The sequence below is a fragment of the Lagopus muta genome, chromosome 16 (assembly GCF_023343835.1).
Source record: "Lagopus muta isolate bLagMut1 chromosome 16, bLagMut1 primary, whole genome shotgun sequence".
NCBI lineage: Eukaryota > Metazoa > Chordata > Aves > Galliformes > Phasianidae > Lagopus > Lagopus muta.
Genome location: NC_064448.1, coordinates 4,960,704 through 4,981,722, shown reverse-complemented (window position 1 = coordinate 4,981,722; position 21,019 = coordinate 4,960,704). Strand labels below are relative to the sequence as shown.

The following is a 21,019-nucleotide window of genomic DNA, read 5'->3' as shown; positions in this document are numbered from 1 at the left end:
AGGACTTTTTCAGCTGCTGTGACACCGTGCTGCCTAGAGGTGTGAGCTGCCCTGTCTAAACACCACTGAACACTAACACTAAACACCATAACAACCCCAGGGTGCTCGAGGGAAGAGCAGGAGTCCAAGAAAAGAAGTCATATGCTATAAACCCCAAACCCAAGGATCACAGAAGCAAGTTGGCTTGGGTAGAAAGAGAACTCAAAGACCATCTAGTTCCAGCCCCCTGCCATGGATAGGGTTGCCAGCCATCAAATCAGGTACTAGGTCAGGTTGTCCAAGGCCCCATTTGACGTGGCCTTGAGCACCTTCAGGAATGGGGCAGGATCCTGAAACCCTCCCTCTTTCTTTTGCTATGCAATTTTTATGAATGATTTTCTGTGCAATAAATGAAAATCCCATGTGTGACTCTTGCTACTTGCTGGACACCTGAAAGCAGGCTCCATGGGGCATGGCATGGCTCACCTGTCACTCCTGACCCCAAACAAAGCACCCACTGTGCTCGGATGGCCCCTTGCACAACAGGAGAACCGAGTGCTTTACAAGCAGGAATTAAGTCTCACAACCCCCTTGTGATGCAGCTCCTCAGCACCCAGGAGGGCAAAATGAGGCACGGAGTGAACGAACTGATGGAGAGGTTGGGCAGGGACCTCAGCTCCTCCCTTCCCTTCTCTAGGTAAGTAACAATCCCCAAACTGCAAGCAAGAAATTGCAGCACTGTGCAAGCAAGCTCTTCAATAACCATCTTAGGTTGGGAAATCCCATGCAGGAGGCAGGTCTTACCAATGACACAGAAAGGCTTGCGGGCAAATTTCAACCTTCCTCTCCAGCCCCGGTACCGACAGCAGCAGCCGGCTGCCCAGATCCGCACAAAATACTCCACCCCAAACACCACGATGGTGACAATTTCCTGGGGGAGACAACATGCCATCAGCCTAGAAGGAAACGTGGTGAGCGTGCTCCAGAGATCCAGTCCAACAGCCTAAACCCTGCTCTCCTATGCAATGCAGAAGTGCCCCATAGGACCATATGGTAGAAAGCCCTATTTTGAGTGATGCTCAGACCTTTGCTGCTGGGTTTTCCCTTTCCTGGGCAGGGGATGAGAAAGAGGAACAAAGCAAAAACAACAGAAAAAGTTCAGGAAAGAGGTTTTAAAATATTACATCAGAGCAAATATTGTGCTCAGATTACTCCTGAGTGCCCTGATACAGATTTCTCCTTTCCTTATTGTGGGTCCCAACAGACACTAACTCTTGCCTGAGTTAAATATCCCCAGTCTTAGGGGTAGGTGTTTTTCTTGTGCATTTTAAACTTTATTTTGATGTGATATTGCTCACTTCATTTGCAAATCCCAACTCACCAGAATATAAAGGGCCCCTTCAGAGCTGTTCTGATACTCATCGATGGTTGAGAAGACAGACAGCACCAGGCAGGAGAAAACAAGTAGAAAACTATAGAACACAAAAAATAAACAAAATACAGAGGGACAGAACATCAGTCTTCAGAGCAAGAACTTTTCACACTCGGTCACACGGTTTGACATTTACACACAGGAGCGTTCACCATGCTGCGGCTTTAACACTGTCCCTTTACAAGGATACCTCTAACCGGTGATGAGGAGATAAGAAGTGACAGCAACGAGGCCACCAGGCCCATGCAATCACACTCGGGATCACTCTGCTGATCAGTCGCAGGGCTCACATTTAACACTGGAGGAGAACCAACCAGCAAAAGGGAACCTGGATCCCTGATTCTATGAACAGGAAGGGTTGGGTGTGGAAGGACCCGGTATCAGTTTGGCTAAGACACCTCCATTTCCAGCACGTGGCTGCGATAGCCTCTGAGATCCCTTCCACATTCAGATTCAATTCCACCAGCTGCTTTCCCAGCATCCCTTGTCCACACATTACCAAGATGGGGATTTAACAGAGATGGGATTTGGGTTTTGGGTGGTGCTGTGTGAAGGCAGGAGGTGAACACAATGATCCCTATAGGTCCCTTCCAACTTGGATATTCTACAGTTCTGTGATAAAACGCACACAGAGGCTGCCCCTGCCAAGAGCCCTCTCCACATGAGCACTGGGTGCACCAATGCCCATCCAAAGGCACTGATGGGTGGCAGCAGCTCCATCCTCTGCTGACATTTGATGTCAGCTCTGCAGCCGTGGAGGTGTCCTGGCACCTGCTTGTGGCCAGAGCAATCCCCACCAACCTGCCATGCCCGCTGCTTACTCAAAGAAAAGAAGGGAAATTAATTTGCTGCAGATCAATTTACTGAAACAATGAAGTAGGCCAGCATGGGGAGGAACTAAAAGCTGCGTTCTTCCAAAGCATTAAATAATTCATCCGTCTGGCTTTGTCTCACATTCCTACAAACTGACTTTCAAATATTTATAAGGCACGGTCGGGCTGCCGGGTGCAGCTGCTTGGTGCTGTGTAAAGAGAGGCACTGCAGGGCTGTGCCTGCGGCTTCTCAAGGGCCATTAACATCACAGTGCTCAGGTAGAGAGGGGGAATTGGCAGTATTTATTCTGACCACAGGCAGTGCTGAGTCTGCTGGAAGGAAGGGACCTTCAGAGCCACTCCACAAGGGCTGAGCTTTGCCAGCAGCAAGTCCCATTCAGCACGGAACAGCTCAGGACAATCCCCTCATTTCTCCCTTTCTGGTACTCAGGGACCTGCAACAACCCCAAAAAGCAAGGAATTGCCCCTTGCAATCCCACTCATCATCACCCTCACCCAACGTGGTTCTTGCAGGCTGTGCAGTGAGAGGGAGCTGCAAATGGGTCAGGCAGTCCCGCTCCTGGGGTGGCCCAGATTTTGGTGCACACTCCCACGTCAGAGTGAGAAACAAATGAATAATCGATGAAAGAAGAAAGAGAAGAGGGGGAAAAATAGATCATGGGAAAGGATGGGGGAAAAGAAAATCCTGCATGTTCTGATTGAAGAAATAGGGCGTGGGTTGTGTTTCTGGGACTGAATATCACAATAAAATGCTGACAGGTGCAGAAAGCAAAGTGCTGACATCAGAGCAGACATGCATACCTTGTTTACTAAGGTGGATACTTCAAATGGATCCAGAACAAAGCCATGCTGAAACAATGAGTCCTGCTGGGAATGAATGCCAGGAGAAAGAGGAGTCCTGCATGTTACCTCTGTCATTAGAAATGTATTGATAAGGCAGAAAAGAAAAAAAAAAAAAGGAAGGAAAAGACATTGCTCTATCATTTCAACAAGAGCTGAAAGCACTACCCAATAGATAAAGTTCTTTGTACAGATGTGGTCCAACATGCCTGCTGGTGAACATCTTCCTCGTGCCCTGTGCAAGCTGTGGCTGTGCAGGGTAACCAGGGCTGCTCCATAGGCAAAACCCAATAGGGTAGCAGCTCCCATCCCTCTGCTCTGTTCCCCCACAGGGAGCTCAGCCAGCAAGTGAGAAATGGTCTTGCCACCATAGGATGTGGATACTTGACAAGCATAGCAAAATAGCTCCATGGTGATGCATGGCTACTCTGCTCAACTCCAAGGTTCCCAAACCTCCGAGAGGCTGAAAAGTAGATTTCAAAAATGAAACATTTTTTCCACTGGATTCATGGAGTTGGGGTTTGCTCCTGGAAAGCTCCAAAGGCTCTGCAGCTTCTCTCTTTGCATGGGATGGAAGGAGAAAGGTGAGCCATATCTGTGTTGAGGTGGAGAGCACCCTCTGAGCTCCCATGGAGGGCAGGCAGTGGGAAGTTGACTCTGCTTTCATTACATCTAATCCATCCAGACAGTGCAGGACAGGGCTCCAGCTCATAATGGATAGCAAGGGAAAGGGAAACAGGCCAATAAACGGCATAGAGGTTGGGATGAATCTAATTTTTAAAGCTACATATCTAATCAAAGCAAATTATGTCTGCAGCCTGACTCTGGGTAATGTTAATGTGCAATAAGGAACGTTAATTACGTCCCTTCTAATGATTTTTACATTAAAGATGCCAATTCTGCTTACAGCTGGGCAGAAGACAATATCCTCCCCTCAAGACAGACAGGAGCTGGGCCCCACACAGCAGAGCTAGCAACAACCTCCCCAAACCAGGCCAGGATGCAAAGGACAGTGAGTGCTGCTGCATCTCCATCCCTTCCATGGGTGACAGCAGGGACAGAGCTGGCAGCAGCCAGCTGAGGACAGACATTTCTTGAGTTGCTTCCACCTCTGTGCGCAGCCAAGGCTCAGCTGTGCAAATCTGACTTCTGCAAACAGCTGAAAAACCCAAAGTCCTCCAAAGTTTGCCTTTCTGTCCAAAGGTTCATAGAATGGCTTGGAAGGGATCACAAGGATTATGAAGCTCCAAATCCCCATCTCAGGCAGGGCCACCGACCTCTACACCTAATACCAGACCAGGCTGCCTAGGACTCCATCCAACCTGGCCTCGAACACCTCCAGGGGCATCCACAGCCTCCCTGGGCAGCCTGTTCCAGCACCTCATCCACTCTCTCAGCAAAGAAAGGTTATGTCAACTTTAAACACCCATGGCAAGCTTCTTATTCTGGATTATTAACCTCGGCATGAAACTTCCTTATCCAGATTTCATCTCCATTGCAATTCATATTAGCAGTAGAAGAAGAAATGAGTGAGCTCCCACTCCAATAAACAAATAAGCAAGCAAATAATGAAATAAAATGACTCGAAACGCGAAAGGTATTTTTTTTCTCTCTCTCTGTTTGCTAAAAGTAAATAACAGAATCCTTATGAATCTTTTCAGATTATTAATCTCATTTGCCTTCTTAAAGGCACTCCCCTTGGAACCTGCACACCCACTTACATGGAGCTCCAATGGATCAGCAGCAGTGGGATACCAGGATGTGTAAGGGATGGATGTAATGCAAGGAGGTGGCACGAGGCAATGGGCTCTTTCCTTGCTTTACTGCCTTCCCATGGAAGTGGGGAAGGAATTAACGATTTGCTTAATTAGAACAAGCAAAGCTGAAAAGGAGGAAGCATTTTACTCCAGGCATTTGAGAGCCACACAATAGAAAATAACTTAAAACACTTGAAAATGACTTTCGGGACATAAATAAGGCATTGATAATTGTGCTAAAATAAAACCAAAATGCTTATGGGCAATCCAGCTGTAATCCCAGCAATCCATTTGCAGTGGTCTCTGTAAGATGCTGGCTTTCAAGTTTCCGAAACTTGGATAAACAGACTGTAAAAAGCCTTTTAGCACTCAGAACAGGAGTAATTACAGCTAAATTTGAATCTCCACTGAAGCAGAAGCAGAACTCTGACCACGCCATGGCTGTCCAAGGGCTTATGATGATGCACACTGTCCCTGTCCTAACCAGGAGCTTCCATCATTGTTTTTCATGTAAGGAATCCCACAGCCCAGCTACACATTGACAAGGCTCAACACAATCCTCAATGACCCACTCCAGGTTTCCAAATCTCTCAGCTTCAGCCAAAAATCATCACTCAAGGTGACTTGTATCTCCAGCAGAGCTGTGTGACGGCAGCGTGGCACAATAGGAGATGGGCATTCTCGAGTAGGTTGAGTTTTTTAGGATCTTCTCTGATACGCCTGCACAGCTACAGCCTGGGGAAATGAGGGGAAATAAGGTTTCCTTTGCAAGGGAGATCATTTTCTGTTTTTATAGGCACATGAAGAACACTGCAAATGTTCTTGTTTGTAATGCAAAGAGCAGGAATGGCCTCATCTGCCTCAACCCCCCATATCCTTGACTTATGCACAGCAGGAATTTGAGAAGAAAGGGATTTTGCGTGGCAACAAAGTTTTATGTATCTCCACATTTACAAGCAAGACTGACCATAGAATCATACCATCGTTAAGACAGGAAAAGACCACTAAGATCACCAAGTCCAACCATACAACCCATCCCACCACGTCCATTAAGCACATCTCCACAGTTCTCGTACACTGAAGAGCTTGAGCACATAAGAGCTTTCCCGGATGGAATCCTCAAAGAACAAATGTGATTCTGTGAAATGCCAGCTGCAGAAGATCAGCGATAGAAACCAAGAACTGAACTGAATGTTTACAGCAGGAGAAAGGGCAACATTTCAGCAATCAGCAGCCTGTTTTATAGACTTGCCTGGCTCTAATTACTTAACTTACTCAAGGCACCTAAAACTCATAATAAAGCCGCACTGCTGATAAAGAACGCATACCAAGATCGAGCTGAAACCTTCCTTTCTGTCCTCCTCCAGCTTGAATCACTGGGAGATGTTTATCTGCACGTTCTCCCTGCACTGTGCTGCAATCTCAGAGCGGTCAGAGGTCTGGAGGAGAACCCAGAGCATTCATCCATCAGTGCACCTGTCCATGGGCTCTGCACTGCAGGGCTGAGATCTGCTGCAAAAACCAGGCAGGGAGAAATACAGCCATGCAACTCCAGGAATTGTTCACAGGACAGAACCCTCAAGGCCCTGGTGCAATTACGGTCCGTTCAGAGGTAAATTAAGAGGATGAAACACCAGACATTGGAGTAATTCTTAAAATGCTTGTGCAGGCATTACTCGGTGCACGTTCATTGATCTTAATGCGAGGGAAAGTTGCTGTCTCATGCAATACCATATTATTCAGATTGAAATCCGAGCGCTGCCTGTGCTTCATCCCACAGGGTATTCCCCAAAAAGAATCTCTGCTTCCTCTCCACCTCTGAAAAATTATTAGTAGTAAGCACAGGCACAGAAGCCTTCCAAATTTAACCTTTATCTGTATACAAAGATCAAGTTCTCTCTGCATCTTAAGAGCAAAGCCCTGCTTTTTGGCAATACCTCAAAGGAAAAAAAAAGAAAAGGAAATAAATTTAAAAACTAAGGGCTACACTGCATGATCTGAGCATGAAGGCACAAAAAAATCCTCTTGCTGACTTGGGCAAGCCACTTGACCTGACTTAACTGTGCTCTCAAATTGGGTTAAAAGCAAGATGTCCCTGCAAAATGTAATGCTGCATCTCATCTAAACATTCCTCGAGGGAATGGGATACACAAAAATAGGCTCCGGTCTAATTGCAGATAGGAAGATTGTCTTCAAAATGTGCAGGGCTGGTTCCTGCTGCAGACAGGAATAGTAGCCAGCTTTCCAAAGGTCTGTCCCAGAATCAGCTATTCAGCTCAAGCCTGAGGTTCCCTGCACACCAAGGACAAGCCACACTTCTCTGGGCATCCTTAGATTTGTTTCCCTGTTTCTGCCTTTGCACTGCTTTTACAGACACAAGAATTAAAGCACCGCAAAGCTGAGCATCCTCACAGCCCCACAGGGAACTGCAGGCATAGCTGCAGGGACCAGCTCAGAGCCTCAGCAACATCCCTGTGCAGCCTTTACCATCTCACTTTCTCCATACCCCAAGCCCATGGTTTATGCTTTCCCAGAAGTGGGGCCACAGAGCCGTGCTCTTGGGCTCCCTTTGCAACGCGACCACCAACAACGAAGGATAGGTTGAGATTTCACAGCCTGTTGAGGGCAGGTGGCCCAGGTCTGGCCCTCGCTTTGTGCCTTGATAACAAAGACAAGAGAGCAGGGTCTTGGAGCAACATGCTCATGGGTAAAGCCAAAGCAGGAAACACGTGCGTTACCAAAGCACTGCTAATTTCACTTGCTCATCAGTTTTAATTAACAGGCTTGCACAGTATGCACAATATGGCTTAGAGCTGGTGATCTCCCCACCTGCTCAATTCACCTGCCATCAGCCGGCAGATAGAGGCAGAGGGATCAGAACACATGAAGCCTCCTGTAAAATTTAACCACGCCATACTTTGGCACTTTCTCAGCCTTCTATGCTCCTGGTTAAGTGTTACAAGGCCAGGGGATTTGCATTGCTACCCGTGTTCAAGGGATTCACCAAACCACGCAGCATCGGTGCAATAACAACAGGGCACCACATCCCCTTCCCCACCCCTGCAGTGCAGATGCTTTCAGGCCAGCAATCTGCTTCCATCTCATTTAGGGTCACCCTTCCTGAGCCCCGAGCTCAGCACTCTCTGCTACTCACATCCCTGCACCAGCCCCAGCACCACCCAGTCGTGTGAAAGGAGTTCTCTATTTTTATCCCAGTTCCTAAGGCTATGAGGCTCATGTGATTGCCCTGTCTGGCTGCTCCCCCTAATATCTGGCCATGTTGGCCAATTTTCTTCCAATTTGCCAAAGCATAGAGAGCCTTCCTCTCTGATGGGCAGCAGCAAGGAGCAGGATGCATGTGCTCAGCAAACCCACAGAGCCCAGTCCAGCAAATGAGAGATTTGTTCACTCTCCTTATTTCCCAGCACCAGTAAACACAACAATAAATAGCAAGCTGCAAGAGGCAGATGATCGTGTAGGTGAAAGATAGAAAACATCTCAAAATTATTTAAAGGAGGGAGGAGAACAGGAAGACAGGACTGCAGATGATGTTCCCCAAGGAGGAGGAGCTCAGCTGGTGGAAGGCAGCAGGAACAGGGAATGTTTTCTTGCCCACCCTGCAGCTCTCTGCTTGGGGTGATGCTCAGGTGCTGCTCCCTGCTTGCACAGGTCTCCAGGATGTGGGGATCCTGCCAGCTCCATCTCAGGATGCTAGAAACAAGTCCAGCACTGCAAGGACCTGACCCAGGGTCTTTAAAGCTCCCAAATAACAGGGACACAGGACATAGACACATTAAAGCTGAAGAGGATTATCTAGCTGCCATTTCAACACGCTGGTAAATCAAAGTCGATAGAAGCCATATGCTCTGCTGGGAAGCATCCATCTCGTTGCCAAGGAAACATCCTTCCCATTTAAAATGGCAGGCAAAGGCTTGTGAAAACCTGCTGTAACCCGCTTCTCTAGGCACGAGCAGGTCCCCAGGCAGCTCCTGCAGCACCGTGCTGGATGGCTGCTCCTGGGAGCTCAGCAGCTCAGGTAGAGAGCAGCACAGGAATGGCCCAGAGGGAATCAGCCCTGGCCTGACAGCAGTGGGACCCCATTTCCAACTCATTCCCATCATGTATTTCTTGGGAATAACAGGGAATTGCCTGCCTGGGACCAATCAAACAGTGCTGCTCAGGGATGCTGTATGCGCAGTGGGGCAAAGCGCTGCTCAAGCAAGAGAAAAACAAACAAGAGAGAGAGAGAGACATGGGCTGGGCTGCTGCAGCTCCAAGCCAGCCTCTTCCAAAGCAGCAGGTACCATCCAACTTCCTACAAGGAGCAGACAAAAACCTGACCTTGGAAAAGATAGCATTCCACAGGCAGTGCTCTCAGAGACAGTGAGAAACCCATACAAGTTGGCTTTGATTGAGAGAGAAGACGCAGATTAGTTACCAATGGGACTTTGTGACAGAGAACAGAGAACTGCATATTGTTTTGGAAAGATGGTGCTTCTACACAGCTACTTCCAACCTCAGCCTCTCCAGATGTCTTTTCCTTAAAATGCTCTTCCATTTATTTCAAGCCTCACAAGTAGATGAAGTCAACTCCTAAAGTAGGGAAACAACTATTTTCTCTTCTGATAAGTAGCCGTGTTCTAACAAACTTGGTGATGCGTAACAGAGACATTATTTAATAATTCAAAGCCAAGGCCTGGCAGAACAAGGATACTGAAGTCTCCTCGTCTGTGTAGGAAGTGATTACTGCTGCTGGAGCAGGGAGAGGCCATAGTGACAGCACAGGGTACTGAGCCCTGCTGCAGGGATCTTGTCCATGGTGTGGAATTCCTCCGCACTTGGGCTCCCAAATGGGGATGATTCTCCCTAGCACACAGCTCAGGTTTAGCCCGCATGTAAATCCAGCCATGCCTGCAGCCTCATAAATCTTCCTGAAGGAACACGGAGCCCAGCAAAGCACACCAGCATGCAAAGTCTGCACAGATCAGAGCCAACAACAGCATCACACAACAGCTCAAAAGCAGAACAACATCCTGCAGCATGACACCGGGGCACAGCCAACACCATGCAGAGGTGCAAGTCACCCCGTACAATGTCTCCAGGTGTTTGCTACAACGCTCTATCCCCTAAACTCAACAGCTCATGAGCAGTACACTACTCCACCATCAGGACACGCTGCTTCTGCCCGAGCTGGGAACGATTCACCTTCACTTGGTGGCATTGATGCGTGACCATCAGCCAGCCCCAAAACACAGTGGGGCCATCTGAGAACTGTGTCACCATCAATATCAAATGGCCCTTTTGTGGTCCTGCATGCTCCTCCCCTGCTGCCTTGGCTCGGAGCCTCGCGAGCGGTCTGTGCTGTGCGTAGAGGACACCAGCAACGATGAAAAGCAATGAATGGATAACAGCCAGGTAGTATTTTGAGTCGCAGCCTCATCAGCCTGCTGATAACACAGAGCAGGAGCAGCTCTCCGTCCTGGTTGTGTAACCCAGCCTCACAGGACGCTCCCCATAATTACAGGGCCTTTCCCTGCAGTCCCACAGGGGCCATATTCAGCATTCATCAGAGGATGCTCAGAGTTTCGCTTCCTCTCTAGTACATTTTTTCAGTCTTCCCTAGAAACAGGGAAAGGAAGCAGGCAGAAAAAAAAAGAAAAAGATTTAATTAACTTTTATTTAATTTCTGCTGCGCTTTCAGAAACGAAATAACAGAGCTGCCCCAGCAGGTGTGGGCTCAGACTCAACTCCAGCTCTTTCTGACCCACATCACACCAAGACATGGCTGTGGGAAAGATGGGCACTCCTGGCCAAGAGTGGGGCTCCCAACCCATTGGCTCAATGAGTTTCCTTTGGGTGCTTTTAATAATATCCATTTCCACAGCAAGGGCCAAAAAAGCAAGGTTGGGTAGGAATGCAGCTTGTCTGGGGGGTTCAGCATGTTTCAGCTTCTCTGCAGAGAGCTGGGGCTCAGGGTTATTTTCACTCTGCAGAGGGGTTCATACAGAAGGTGGCAAAAAATGGCTAACTGGATGAAATGCTCCCCAGGCACCCAAGGTCCTGCGTGAGGACAGATGGAGCCAAGGCAGTGCCAGTCTCCCAGGTTTGGCCACTCCAAAGCACAGAGCAAAAACCTGAGCCTGGGACACGTTTCACCCTCTTGTAGTGCCTACATCCCCAAGGACTCAATGATCTTAAAGGTCATTTCCAGCCTTAATGATTCCATGAAGCCATTGCTGGCCTACAACCACATCCCAGCCCTGCATGCTGTTATCTTTCCTGGCTCAGATGCTACAACTACTGATCTGCAGCGAGCCTAGGGCCTCCCAGCATCACTCACGATGCTCCCAGCACCCACAGGTGGTCAGAGCTCAGCTCACGAAGGCTTCATATTAGATCTGATTTCTGTTGCAGAAGGGAAAAACAGCAGCAACAAAAGCTCAGTGCAGGAATCCTTCTTTCCCCTTATTAGCTGGCATATTAAGAAAGGATCAGCCAAATAAGAATTACATTAAAAACATCTAGATTCTAAAGCAGAAAATGTGAAAAGCAAGGAAAAAAAAAAAAATCAGTGCCAAATTCTAAACGGCTGCATATCATGTCTGAGACAACAGAAAATTTCCCAACCTCTTTCTCTCTAAGACTTTTTCCTTTTTAATAGAAAATGCCACAACTGTAAAACAACCACTAACCAAACAAAAACAGACCAGGAGCCCCCAGGACCAAACCATGATGTCACAATTAACGAAGTTTCTTTAGCACTAATACAGATTAAATGCATCAGTCCCTCCGGCTACGGAGACAGAGCCCTCCTGAAGTGCCAGCAATTCAGTTAGACAACACAAGGACTGGTCTCTGTGGCTCAGCGTGATGCTTAATGGGGTGTGAAGCCAGCCCTGGTCCAATGCTGCCATCAGCTCTTGCTCAGATGGATGCTGCTCCCTGCAGAGCTGCTGGGGAGAGGCTGGTCTGGCATCCAGACACCTCTCTGCAAGGCCACCAGGACACAGGCGAGGCCTTTCTCCACCCCGGGAGAAACAACACAGCAAAGTCCCTCGTGATCTGGCAGCTCCTGTGCTGCCAAAGTCTCAGAGGAACTCATCCACATTTGCCTGTGGCACTTCCAAGTCTCTGCTCTGATACCAACAGAGAATTACAGCTGCTAGGAAATACCTCTCCTAAACTGGAAAAATAAACCACCCGTTAAAAAGCCAAAAGCATCAACAAATCAACCTGAGGGGTAAAAAAAAGGAGTTACAAATCACACTTCCCACTTGGTTGTGAGCCACTGCAGAGCAAGAAGCACTCCTGGACACCATCATGCAGTGCCCCATGTCCCTACAAGCCATTCTAGCAGCTGGGAGATGCCAAGGAGGACAAATATCCCCTGCAAACTCCTACCAGTGTTCAGGACCACCAGAACCTCTTCGCTCCTCCAGTCAGGGACACAGGTTAGCAGCACCTGTCTTCCAAACAGCAGAGCCAGAGTTTTGCTGCTCATTCAAGCCTGAATTCTTTATATAGAGTCAGGGCAGGATCCAAAAGCGGAAGAGAGACACCCACTCCCATGGAGTGTAACACACACGCTGCAATAAATAGCTCCCTGCCTAAGGAGATGACTCAGGAGTCTCACTAGTCCCCCAAGCACACATCAGTGCTAATAAACCCAGGAAACTTGGAGGAAGCCCCAGCGAGGGATTCGCTTGGACAACATCCTCATACTTGCCATGCACAGGATAAGGAGAAAGATGAGCAAACACAGGTGGAACCAGCAATCACAGCACAAGGAGCCTGCTCCAGGAGCCACACATGGCCCTTAGTACTGGGAGAGGTTTTGTTCTTCTTGTCCCTTCTGGATGGATGTGTTTTGGTTTCGTTCCCATACAGATTAGCATGGCAGAAGGCAGCGTGGCCTCACTCTCTATTTGGCCAGCTGTAATATAGAGAGATTTGTATTCAACTCCTTTGCTCTCCTCTAAAGTGAAAGATGGAGTACTCTTGCATCCCCTTCTACATTCCTCAGACCTAGTAACGAAGCTCCAAGCAAACATAAACTCAATTAATGGTCATCCTGAGACTCCACGTCGCGTAAAATCCCATAAACATGCAGGAGAAAAACTCTCCCAGTGCTGCCATTTCACTGCCACGCACAGCACTCCAACAGTGGAGCTGCTGCAAGCACACAGAATCCATACCTACCTCAGCATAGGGAACATTTCCTGGGGAGATGCTTCCCTCCTCCCAGCGCAGATGAACTCTGCTGAGCTCCTGAGTCTGGTGGATTGCCCTGGACAGCCTGTCCTCACCAAAGCCAAGCTGTTTCCTTTTCAAACCCGAGCAGCAGGAATAGCAACCAACCCATCAACTCAAAAACAAAGAAACAACCAGGCAAACACCCTTAAAAAGAAGACTGGAACAAAGCAGTTACCAGCAGCTCCCCAGCACCTACTTTAGGACTAACACCTGCATTCTATTCAACACAGAAAGTCACAAAATCATAAAATCACTGAGGCTTTGAGATCCCCAAATCCAATCCCAGCCCACCCCACTGTGCCCACTGCCCAGAACCCTCAATGCCACGTCTCCAGAGCTCTGGAACACCTCCAGGGACAGTGACTCCACCACCCCCTGGGCAGCTGTGCCCCTGCATCACTGCTCTTTTGGAAAAAAACTTTTCCTACTATCCAACCTGAGGCCTTTAGAGCAGTTACTGAACCTTTTGGGCTTCATGTACAGAAGAGAAGCTCACAGACTTGACTTTCATTAGGGTTGTTGACACGCTGCTATAATATTAATTTTGTTTTCCCCTTGGAGTTCACTGTAACTACTATTTGACTGAAGTTTCTCTTTTCTCTTTTGCACAGCTTATTAATTTCCAACCACACCAAACACAAGTTGCAACAAATGCACGCAGCAGGTGCCCTGACACGAGCTCCCACACTCACACAGGAGATGGAGAAGAGGTGCCTGTGAGTCACCTTTGAGCCAGGATCTCTGCTAGGTTTAATTCCTGAGCACCACAAGAGCTTTACAGGGAGTGACAGCGTGTCTGCAGGAGCTGTGCGAGGAAAACCCATCCTGCTACACTCATCCATTGCAATGCGTGACAGCAGCTCTGCAATTGCCTCAGACAGATTTTGCTCCCTGGGTTGGTGGAGCTGTAAAGCAGAAGGTGGAACTTGAGGCACATTAGGGTCTGTCTGTAAACGCAGCACCTGGGAATCCCTGAGTAAGTCCATCCCAAAGGCATTAACCTTTGCCTTGTGCAATCTCATCCTAGGGAGGCTGAGAGACTGTGCAATGGATAGACACACACAGACATCATCCTCAGCCCCCACGCAGTGAGGGCAGCTGCTCCCCAGCACTCTTCACCCTCTTGTTCCCTTGCCCTGTGCCCCCTGCCTGGGATGCATTCAGTGTCAGAAGGAAGGTTGGCCATCCTGCCAGGCACTCTGCTCCCAGAGCCCAGACGCAACCAGAGCTGCTCTGAACAATAATCAGTGTTAATAAGACTTGATTACACTCTAATTCCCTCTGGGACTTGGGTTGCAGGTCCACAAGATGATTGGGGTTTGCTGTAAAAGTTCCTTTCTCAAAACTGCTTCTTAACAGTTGCTGGCTAAGTGTGGAGCTCAGACTGCTGTCATTCTGCTTTGATATGGATCAGGCCCACCTCCCACCTTCACCTGTTGGCACATCCACAGTGCAGTTCTGGCTCTGAACACCACAGTTCCTAGTGGCTAGGGTGGGAGATGCTTAGCATTGCCTCAGCTCACTCCAGTTTTCAGTTTGCAAACAGATGCCAACCTCTGTCTTCTCAACTCATTTTTGGGACTCATCTCATCCAGCTTCCATCCAAGGTGCACAAGGGAACTCAAGTTCACTTTGTCATAAAAAGAGAAAAGGGCATCTCCAGAAGGCAGACGTGCTCTGAGTATCCTATGGGCTTTCTGAGAGGAACATAGGACACAGTGCTCCATCCAGCAGGCATCTGAGCATCACCAAGCTCAATGTCTGAGCACAGTCCACACTAACACAAACCAGGAAGCTCCTGCTGCACCCAGCACTCCTGATGCCCCATGGTAGTTTAAAGCATGCCACTACAGCAGCAAGAGGGGTGAGAAGATATCACAGATCTCCCATTCCCTGTGCACTGGGAAAAGCTGCTCTTTGCCCAACACCCAATCATAGACTCATTCAGGTTGGAAAGGACCTCCAAGATCCTCAAGTCCAACTCCATCCCACCACACCATGCCCACATCCCTCAGTGCCACATCTCCACAGCTCTGGAACACCTCCAGGGATGGTGACCCCACTGCTCCCTAGGCAGCTGTGCCACTGCATCACTGCTCTCCAGGGGAAAAAAAAAAAAACAAATGTTCCTAACATCCAACCTGAACCTTCCTGGTGCAACTTAAGGCCCAATCCACCCAAAAGAAGTCACCAGATGGATGTTAACCAACACCAGAGCTTTTCACACATTTAAAAAGCACATTAGAGGTTGGAGCGATACTGCAGACAGATGAGAGATAGGCAGAGGAATGCTCCGGTTTCCCTCATTTATTGGCACTCAGGAAGCCCAGAGGCTGCAATAAAGCAGCTCTCATCATCCCAGCCAGTGACTTCTGCTCAAGATACTCCCCAGCAGACAGCTCTGCACATAATTAATTCAGTGCTTTAGAACAGTTGCACATGACCTCCCCAAACACCTTCAGTCTGTGTGTCAGAGCTGCTGCATTCACAGCTTGCCCAGAACAGGGCTGGGAGAAGCGTGTGGGAAGCTGAGGTCACCAAGAGCTCCAGCTTGTTCTTTCTGTCTGTGTGGATGGGCACATCCACCAAAAGGCCAATTTAAATACCTGCAGCATCAGCAGGGCCATCCTCTACTCTAGATGATGTCAGAGGAGCCCAAGTGCTCCTGGCTTACAGCCCAGCTAGGAACAGTTTGAACACATGGCAGTGATGGACCAGGTGTCCTCCTGCACTACCTGGTCCTGCTGACACACACTCGCTGCTCAAACCACCTCACAATGCATGCATTCATCAAATTCAGCCCAGACCACCCCGATCAGCCAGTTTTTAAATGTAATTAATTCAGTTCTGATCACCTGGTGGCTAAAAGCCATTGCATTATCCCATAGCAACGCAAACCACCATGGGAAGAAGAGGCTTATCCAGCTCAGTGCTGGAGATCTTGTCTCTGAAGGGGACGTCTCTCACAAACAGGCTTGCATTTCCACAGAAGCATGCTGTAGTTTAATCCTCTGTAGGAATCACCCTCCATCCTCCTCTGCTCCCCTGCTTCTTCTCCGCAGGAGATTACATGGCAGGAACTGCCACTGTAATTTTAAAGAGGAATCAGTCCCTCAAGAGCCCACAGAGAAACCAGCTCTACGTTTGGGCTACCTTAAACAGGATTATGCAGGGTTGAGCGTTTGCTGCTTAAATCCCAAATGCCACATGCAAAACTTCTGTGCTTTTTGATCCCAGTAAGCCCTGCAAAAACCTGACAACAGCCTGCCATCCTGCTTTACCAACAGACCACAGAGTCTCATCCCACCACATCCTCCATCTGTCTCCAAGTAAAAAAATATGTATTAAAAAAAAAAAAATAACAATGTGGTTTTCACAAATTGCATTTCTTTGTTGAAGCGACACCTGTCTCCCCTTTAGTAGAGGATTTGGGACTTGCTTTGGGGGTCATTGCTTCTTAAGAAAGATGGAGGCTCAGCTGTTTGAGGCGCATTGCATTGCAGAAAGGAAGTCACCCAGGGGACCGACTTGTTTTTCTTTTCCTGAATGTCAGTGTGGGGTGAATACAACTGGAACGTGACACATTAAATCGGGTTGCTCCCACCCAGCTCTGACTAAGCAGGAGCTGGTGAGGCATCGCTGCATGGAAGTCCCCAGGGAGGACGAACTGCACGGTGAGGGCATTGGTCTCCAGAGCCCAGCAGCTCCATTATGCCCAGCACATGGGATTTGTGTTGGACCTTCATCCTACACTCTCAATAGGATCTAGGGAGGATCCTGCCCATCACTAGTGGCTTGGGTGGGTTTGCAGTTGTTAAAGGCTCACCTGAGCATGTGGAGAAACACACATGAGGGTCAACTTAAACTTTCTCCTAATTAATCAATGCCATGAAATAGGTATACAAAATTAACCGGGGAGAAAACCAAAAGAAAACACACAAGCTTTCTGAGAGCAGAAAAATACCTAGGGGTTCCCGAGGGCATTATATCAAAAGTAAAAGATGATCTGAGAAAGATGATCTGCATACAGTAACCACATTTTTCCCAGTCCCTGAGGGCTGGGAGGAGTCACAAAAGAAGGCACTTCTGCACCAAGAAACCCCACACCTCTAAGGAAGAGATTGCATCAACTCTTCATCTTCCCAATGCTCCATAGCTGCTGCCACAGAGAACAATAAACAGAATGTGAAAATTACATTTGCTGTACACACACAGCTTTAAAAAGGCTTAACATAGGTCCCAAACAAGAGCAGCTCACCCAGAGGTCAGGAACTACACCTGCAGACACAGAGGGCTGTGGGGCGCCCAGTCCACACAGTCAGCACAGAGCACAGCATCCCTTCTGGAATAAGATGCATCACAGCACCATCAAGCACGGGACAAGTGATAATAAGCAAGTTAAGAGGATTAGAAGGGAAAAGATAATCTAAACCATTAAAAAAAAAAAAAAAAAAAGGAAAATGGAACAATTTTGAAAGCAAAACGCCTCTCTGCGCAGAGAGCTGCCATGTCCCTCAAAAGGCATGGCTTGCTGCTTAGACAGGGCTCAACTTTTCAAGTTTTAGCTCAACCTTGAACAGAACGAGGCCATGTGCTGCAGTGCTATGGCTCTGCCAAAAAAGACAAGAAAAAAAAAAGAAAGAAAAAAGAGAGAGAGAGAGCTGAGAGGAGGAAGAGGAATACCAGGAAAATATGGGAGATGAGATACAGGAAGCCCAGAGTCCATCTCCAGCCACACTCCAAGATGGGATCCATGAGACTCAGCTGTCCATAGAACTGTGCAGAACATACATACCTGTATAATGTACACATACACACCATGAGTGGGTCACCCACTTGTGTCAGTGTGGGAAGAGCTGTTATGCATAGAAATGAATCACAACACAGCAACATGAAATAGGGAGCACTGTTTTCACAGAGGGCACAGAGCTGTTACAGAGGCAATAGCTGGGCTGAGTCTGGAGGGATGGAAGCTCCACTGAATTTCTCTGATTTGCACTGTGTGAAATGGTGCAAAAGGGAAAGAACAACGACAGAAGGAGAAGGGAAATAGATCGATGGATGCAGCATGAGAAACACTGCCACTTGCATGGGGATCTCCAAGCAGCTCTTCCACACAAACTTCATGACCTTGAGGCAGTTCCTTTGCCCTCATATCTGTGCAGAAGCAGCCAGCAGGCTTTGTGCTGTCCTTGTTGGATTACAGACTTTTTTAGCTACAAAAACCCAGAAAAGCCCCCACCTGCCCCATTCTGATACACACAAAGCTGGCACTGGTGGGATCTGGCCGACGGGCAGCAAAGGGAGTAGCTGGCGCTGGGCTTTTCCCCAGTGACTTTGTGAGATGTTCACTGTACCCTCCAGCTCTCTAAATAACATATTACTGACCTGCCAAAGCCAACCTTATTGTATACACGGTTCAGAAGACTGGCATTCACAAAACATCCCAACACACTGTAAAAAATTAATCACATTACTAATGCTTCACAGACCTCAGTGCAGCTCCTACCTCAGCCCTGAGCACTGCCTCCATTTCCCAGCAGTGTGGGTCAGGGGTGGTTTTGCAGTGTTTCCTATTCAGGCGCAGCTCCTGGCACAACCAGGTGACACACAGCAAGCACAGCCATGGGCCCAAAGCAAGATGCAGCTGTGGGATCTAGAGGAATGCACTGGAAATGGGGACTTCAGGAGATGGTGAATCCCAGAAGGAGGTAGCTTGGGATACCCTGCTCGTGCCCTGTGATGATTACTGCCTGCCTGAGCCAATGCCACTGCAGAGAGCGACGTAGATCAGAAGTCAAGACAGCAGCTGAAGAAGCAAAAGAAGCTTACAAAGCCCTCCCAGGCAGGGCTACCCCTTGCTGGTCATTTGGCTTTCAGCCCCTTTCAGTGCTGCCATTGCCAGTTCAAGCTGGGTTTTCACCTGTGTACAGCATGCACCGTGTGCTCTTAAATACAACCTCATCCTCACTGTAAAGCCAGACGAGCTCCTCCATGAGACTTCACAGCACCAAGCACATAGAATTCCTGGGCATGGAGAATGCTCAGGACCTCACTGCCATCACATCCATCACTGAGCTCCAAATATGCTCCCAGGGACACCCAGCTCTCTACAAGCCCCCAGCCCTCTGCAGTGCAGGGTGAAGCTTTCCCTTCCTCCCAAACAGCATCTTATCACCCAGACACAACACACCTCCCTGGGAGGCCTCAAGGCACAAAATGGCTGAGGACCATAAAGCACATCCCAACATCTGATCTAAGAATGTCATCAGCAGCAAAAGGAATAAGGGAAAATAACAAAAGGCCCCAAAAATCTTCTCGATGGAGTTGACGGAGGCCCTGGCCATGATGAAGAGCACGCAAACAAAAAAATCCATTGGCTCTAAGGGCGCAGGAACCCAAACAGGGCTGTGCTGGAGCCCAGGACCGCAGAACAGCCCAGTGGGACTGTGGAAAGTCCCAGAGGGAAGGGAGTTGCAGTAACACAGCGACTTATCCTGACCCTCCCTTTGCAATCCTCCTAATAATGAGCAGCCAGCTGCCCTCATCCTGCAGCACAACCTGCAGTCAGGGGCATTTTTTCCCCACCCAACGTAGCCATTCCTGCCTAAAATCCAGGCTGCCGAGGGGAAACGCGCACCCCGGGACCGCTCCTTTGTTCCCTCTCCACCCCCCCCCCCCCCAGAAAGCCCCAAACGCAGCTCAGCATTTCTTTGCAGATATTCCCACCCCATTGCTTCCCACGGGGGGCACAGAAGAACCTCCGGACCCCGGTGCGGAGCCGCAACCCCCCGGCCCCACATCCTCCGCAGCACCCCGCAAAAGATGGGGCCGGAGGAGACGGGGGGGTGGGGAAGGGAAAAAAGCCAGTTCCCGAGCAGCGCTTTGTGTTCCTCAGCTCGCAGCATTGCTATGGTGATTTCAAGCAAGACGGAGGAGCGCTCCCTCCCCATCTCCCCTGCATGCACCCACCACAGCCCCTTCCCCCACAAGCGGGGAAGTAAACGGGGGTGCATAGGGCCGGTGCATTGCACCTCCCCACCGGAACCACCCCCAGCTCTGCAGGGACAGCTTCATTTTTCCCCCCCCACCATACACACACCGCACATCCCTTCCCCAGGTGCACCGTGCCCGGACACTGTAGGGCTGCGGCAGCTCCGGGAGGGGCTCACAGTACTCTTAGGTTCCCCAGCGAGCATATCCACCCCCCCCCCTCCCCCATCCCTTCCTTCCCTGCAGCCGTTCTGCAGCTGGAGCATCCCCCACCCACCCCGCACTCCGCGATTGGCGATGGGTGGCAAAGAGAAATTTGGGGCTAGGGGTAAAAAGGGAGGGGGCTGCGCTGTACCCCCACACACACACACCACCACCTTTTTATTACTCACACGTATGCGTGGTAAATGAAAGCCCAGCCCCGCGGTCTTTCCAGCACATTGTAGAGAAAATTCTGCAGCTTGCGGTAAAAAGCATTCCTTTTGGGGGGCTTCCCGCTGCCCGACACCCCCGAACGGGGTTTGCTGAGGATGCTACCCCGTTTGGTGCTCTCGGAACCGGCGATGAGCAGAGCCCCGTCCCGGCTGGAGTCCGGAGCTCCCGGGTCCAGCCCTACGAAGCCCACCTTCAGCTTCTTCTCGGCGGCGGGCCCCGGGTAAACGCCTCCGTTGCGGGATTTCTGCACCATGGTGGTGGCCGAGGGCGGCGGGGCCGCGGGAGGGGGGTGGCAGGGGAGGGGGGGCTCCACCCGCGCTCCCCTCCGCTGCTCCGCGCCCGGCGCTGGAGACGCCGCAGGAACGGAACGGAACGGAACGGAACCGGCCGCAATGGGCTCCGCCGGGCCGCGCCCCGCCCGCTCCGCCCGCCCCGTTAACCCTCAGCTGTGCGGGGAGCGGCTGCCGAAGTCCCGCAGAGAGCATCCTCCAGAATAG

General features: G+C 49.5%; 1 protein-coding gene across 14 annotated transcripts in view; it reads right to left on the bottom strand.

Moving 5' to 3' along the window:
* Positions 1-20,795, bottom strand: part of KCNQ2 (potassium voltage-gated channel subfamily Q member 2) — a 61,646-nt gene extending 40,851 nt beyond the window's left edge. For all 14 annotated transcript variants that reach the window (XR_007380146.1, XR_007380147.1, XM_048962692.1 and 11 more), the window contains exons 1-3: positions 20,480-20,795; positions 1,361-1,451; positions 784-910 (exon numbers count right to left, since the gene is read on the bottom strand). Coding sequence is in view for 12 of the 14 variants with exons in the window: in XM_048962692.1 (XP_048818649.1) it covers positions 784-910; positions 1,361-1,451; positions 20,480-20,775 (514 nt within the window). In the remaining 2 variants the exon portion in view is untranslated. The remainder of the gene's footprint in view (positions 1-783; positions 911-1,360; positions 1,452-20,479) is intronic.
* Positions 20,796-21,019: the final 224 nt, after the last annotated feature.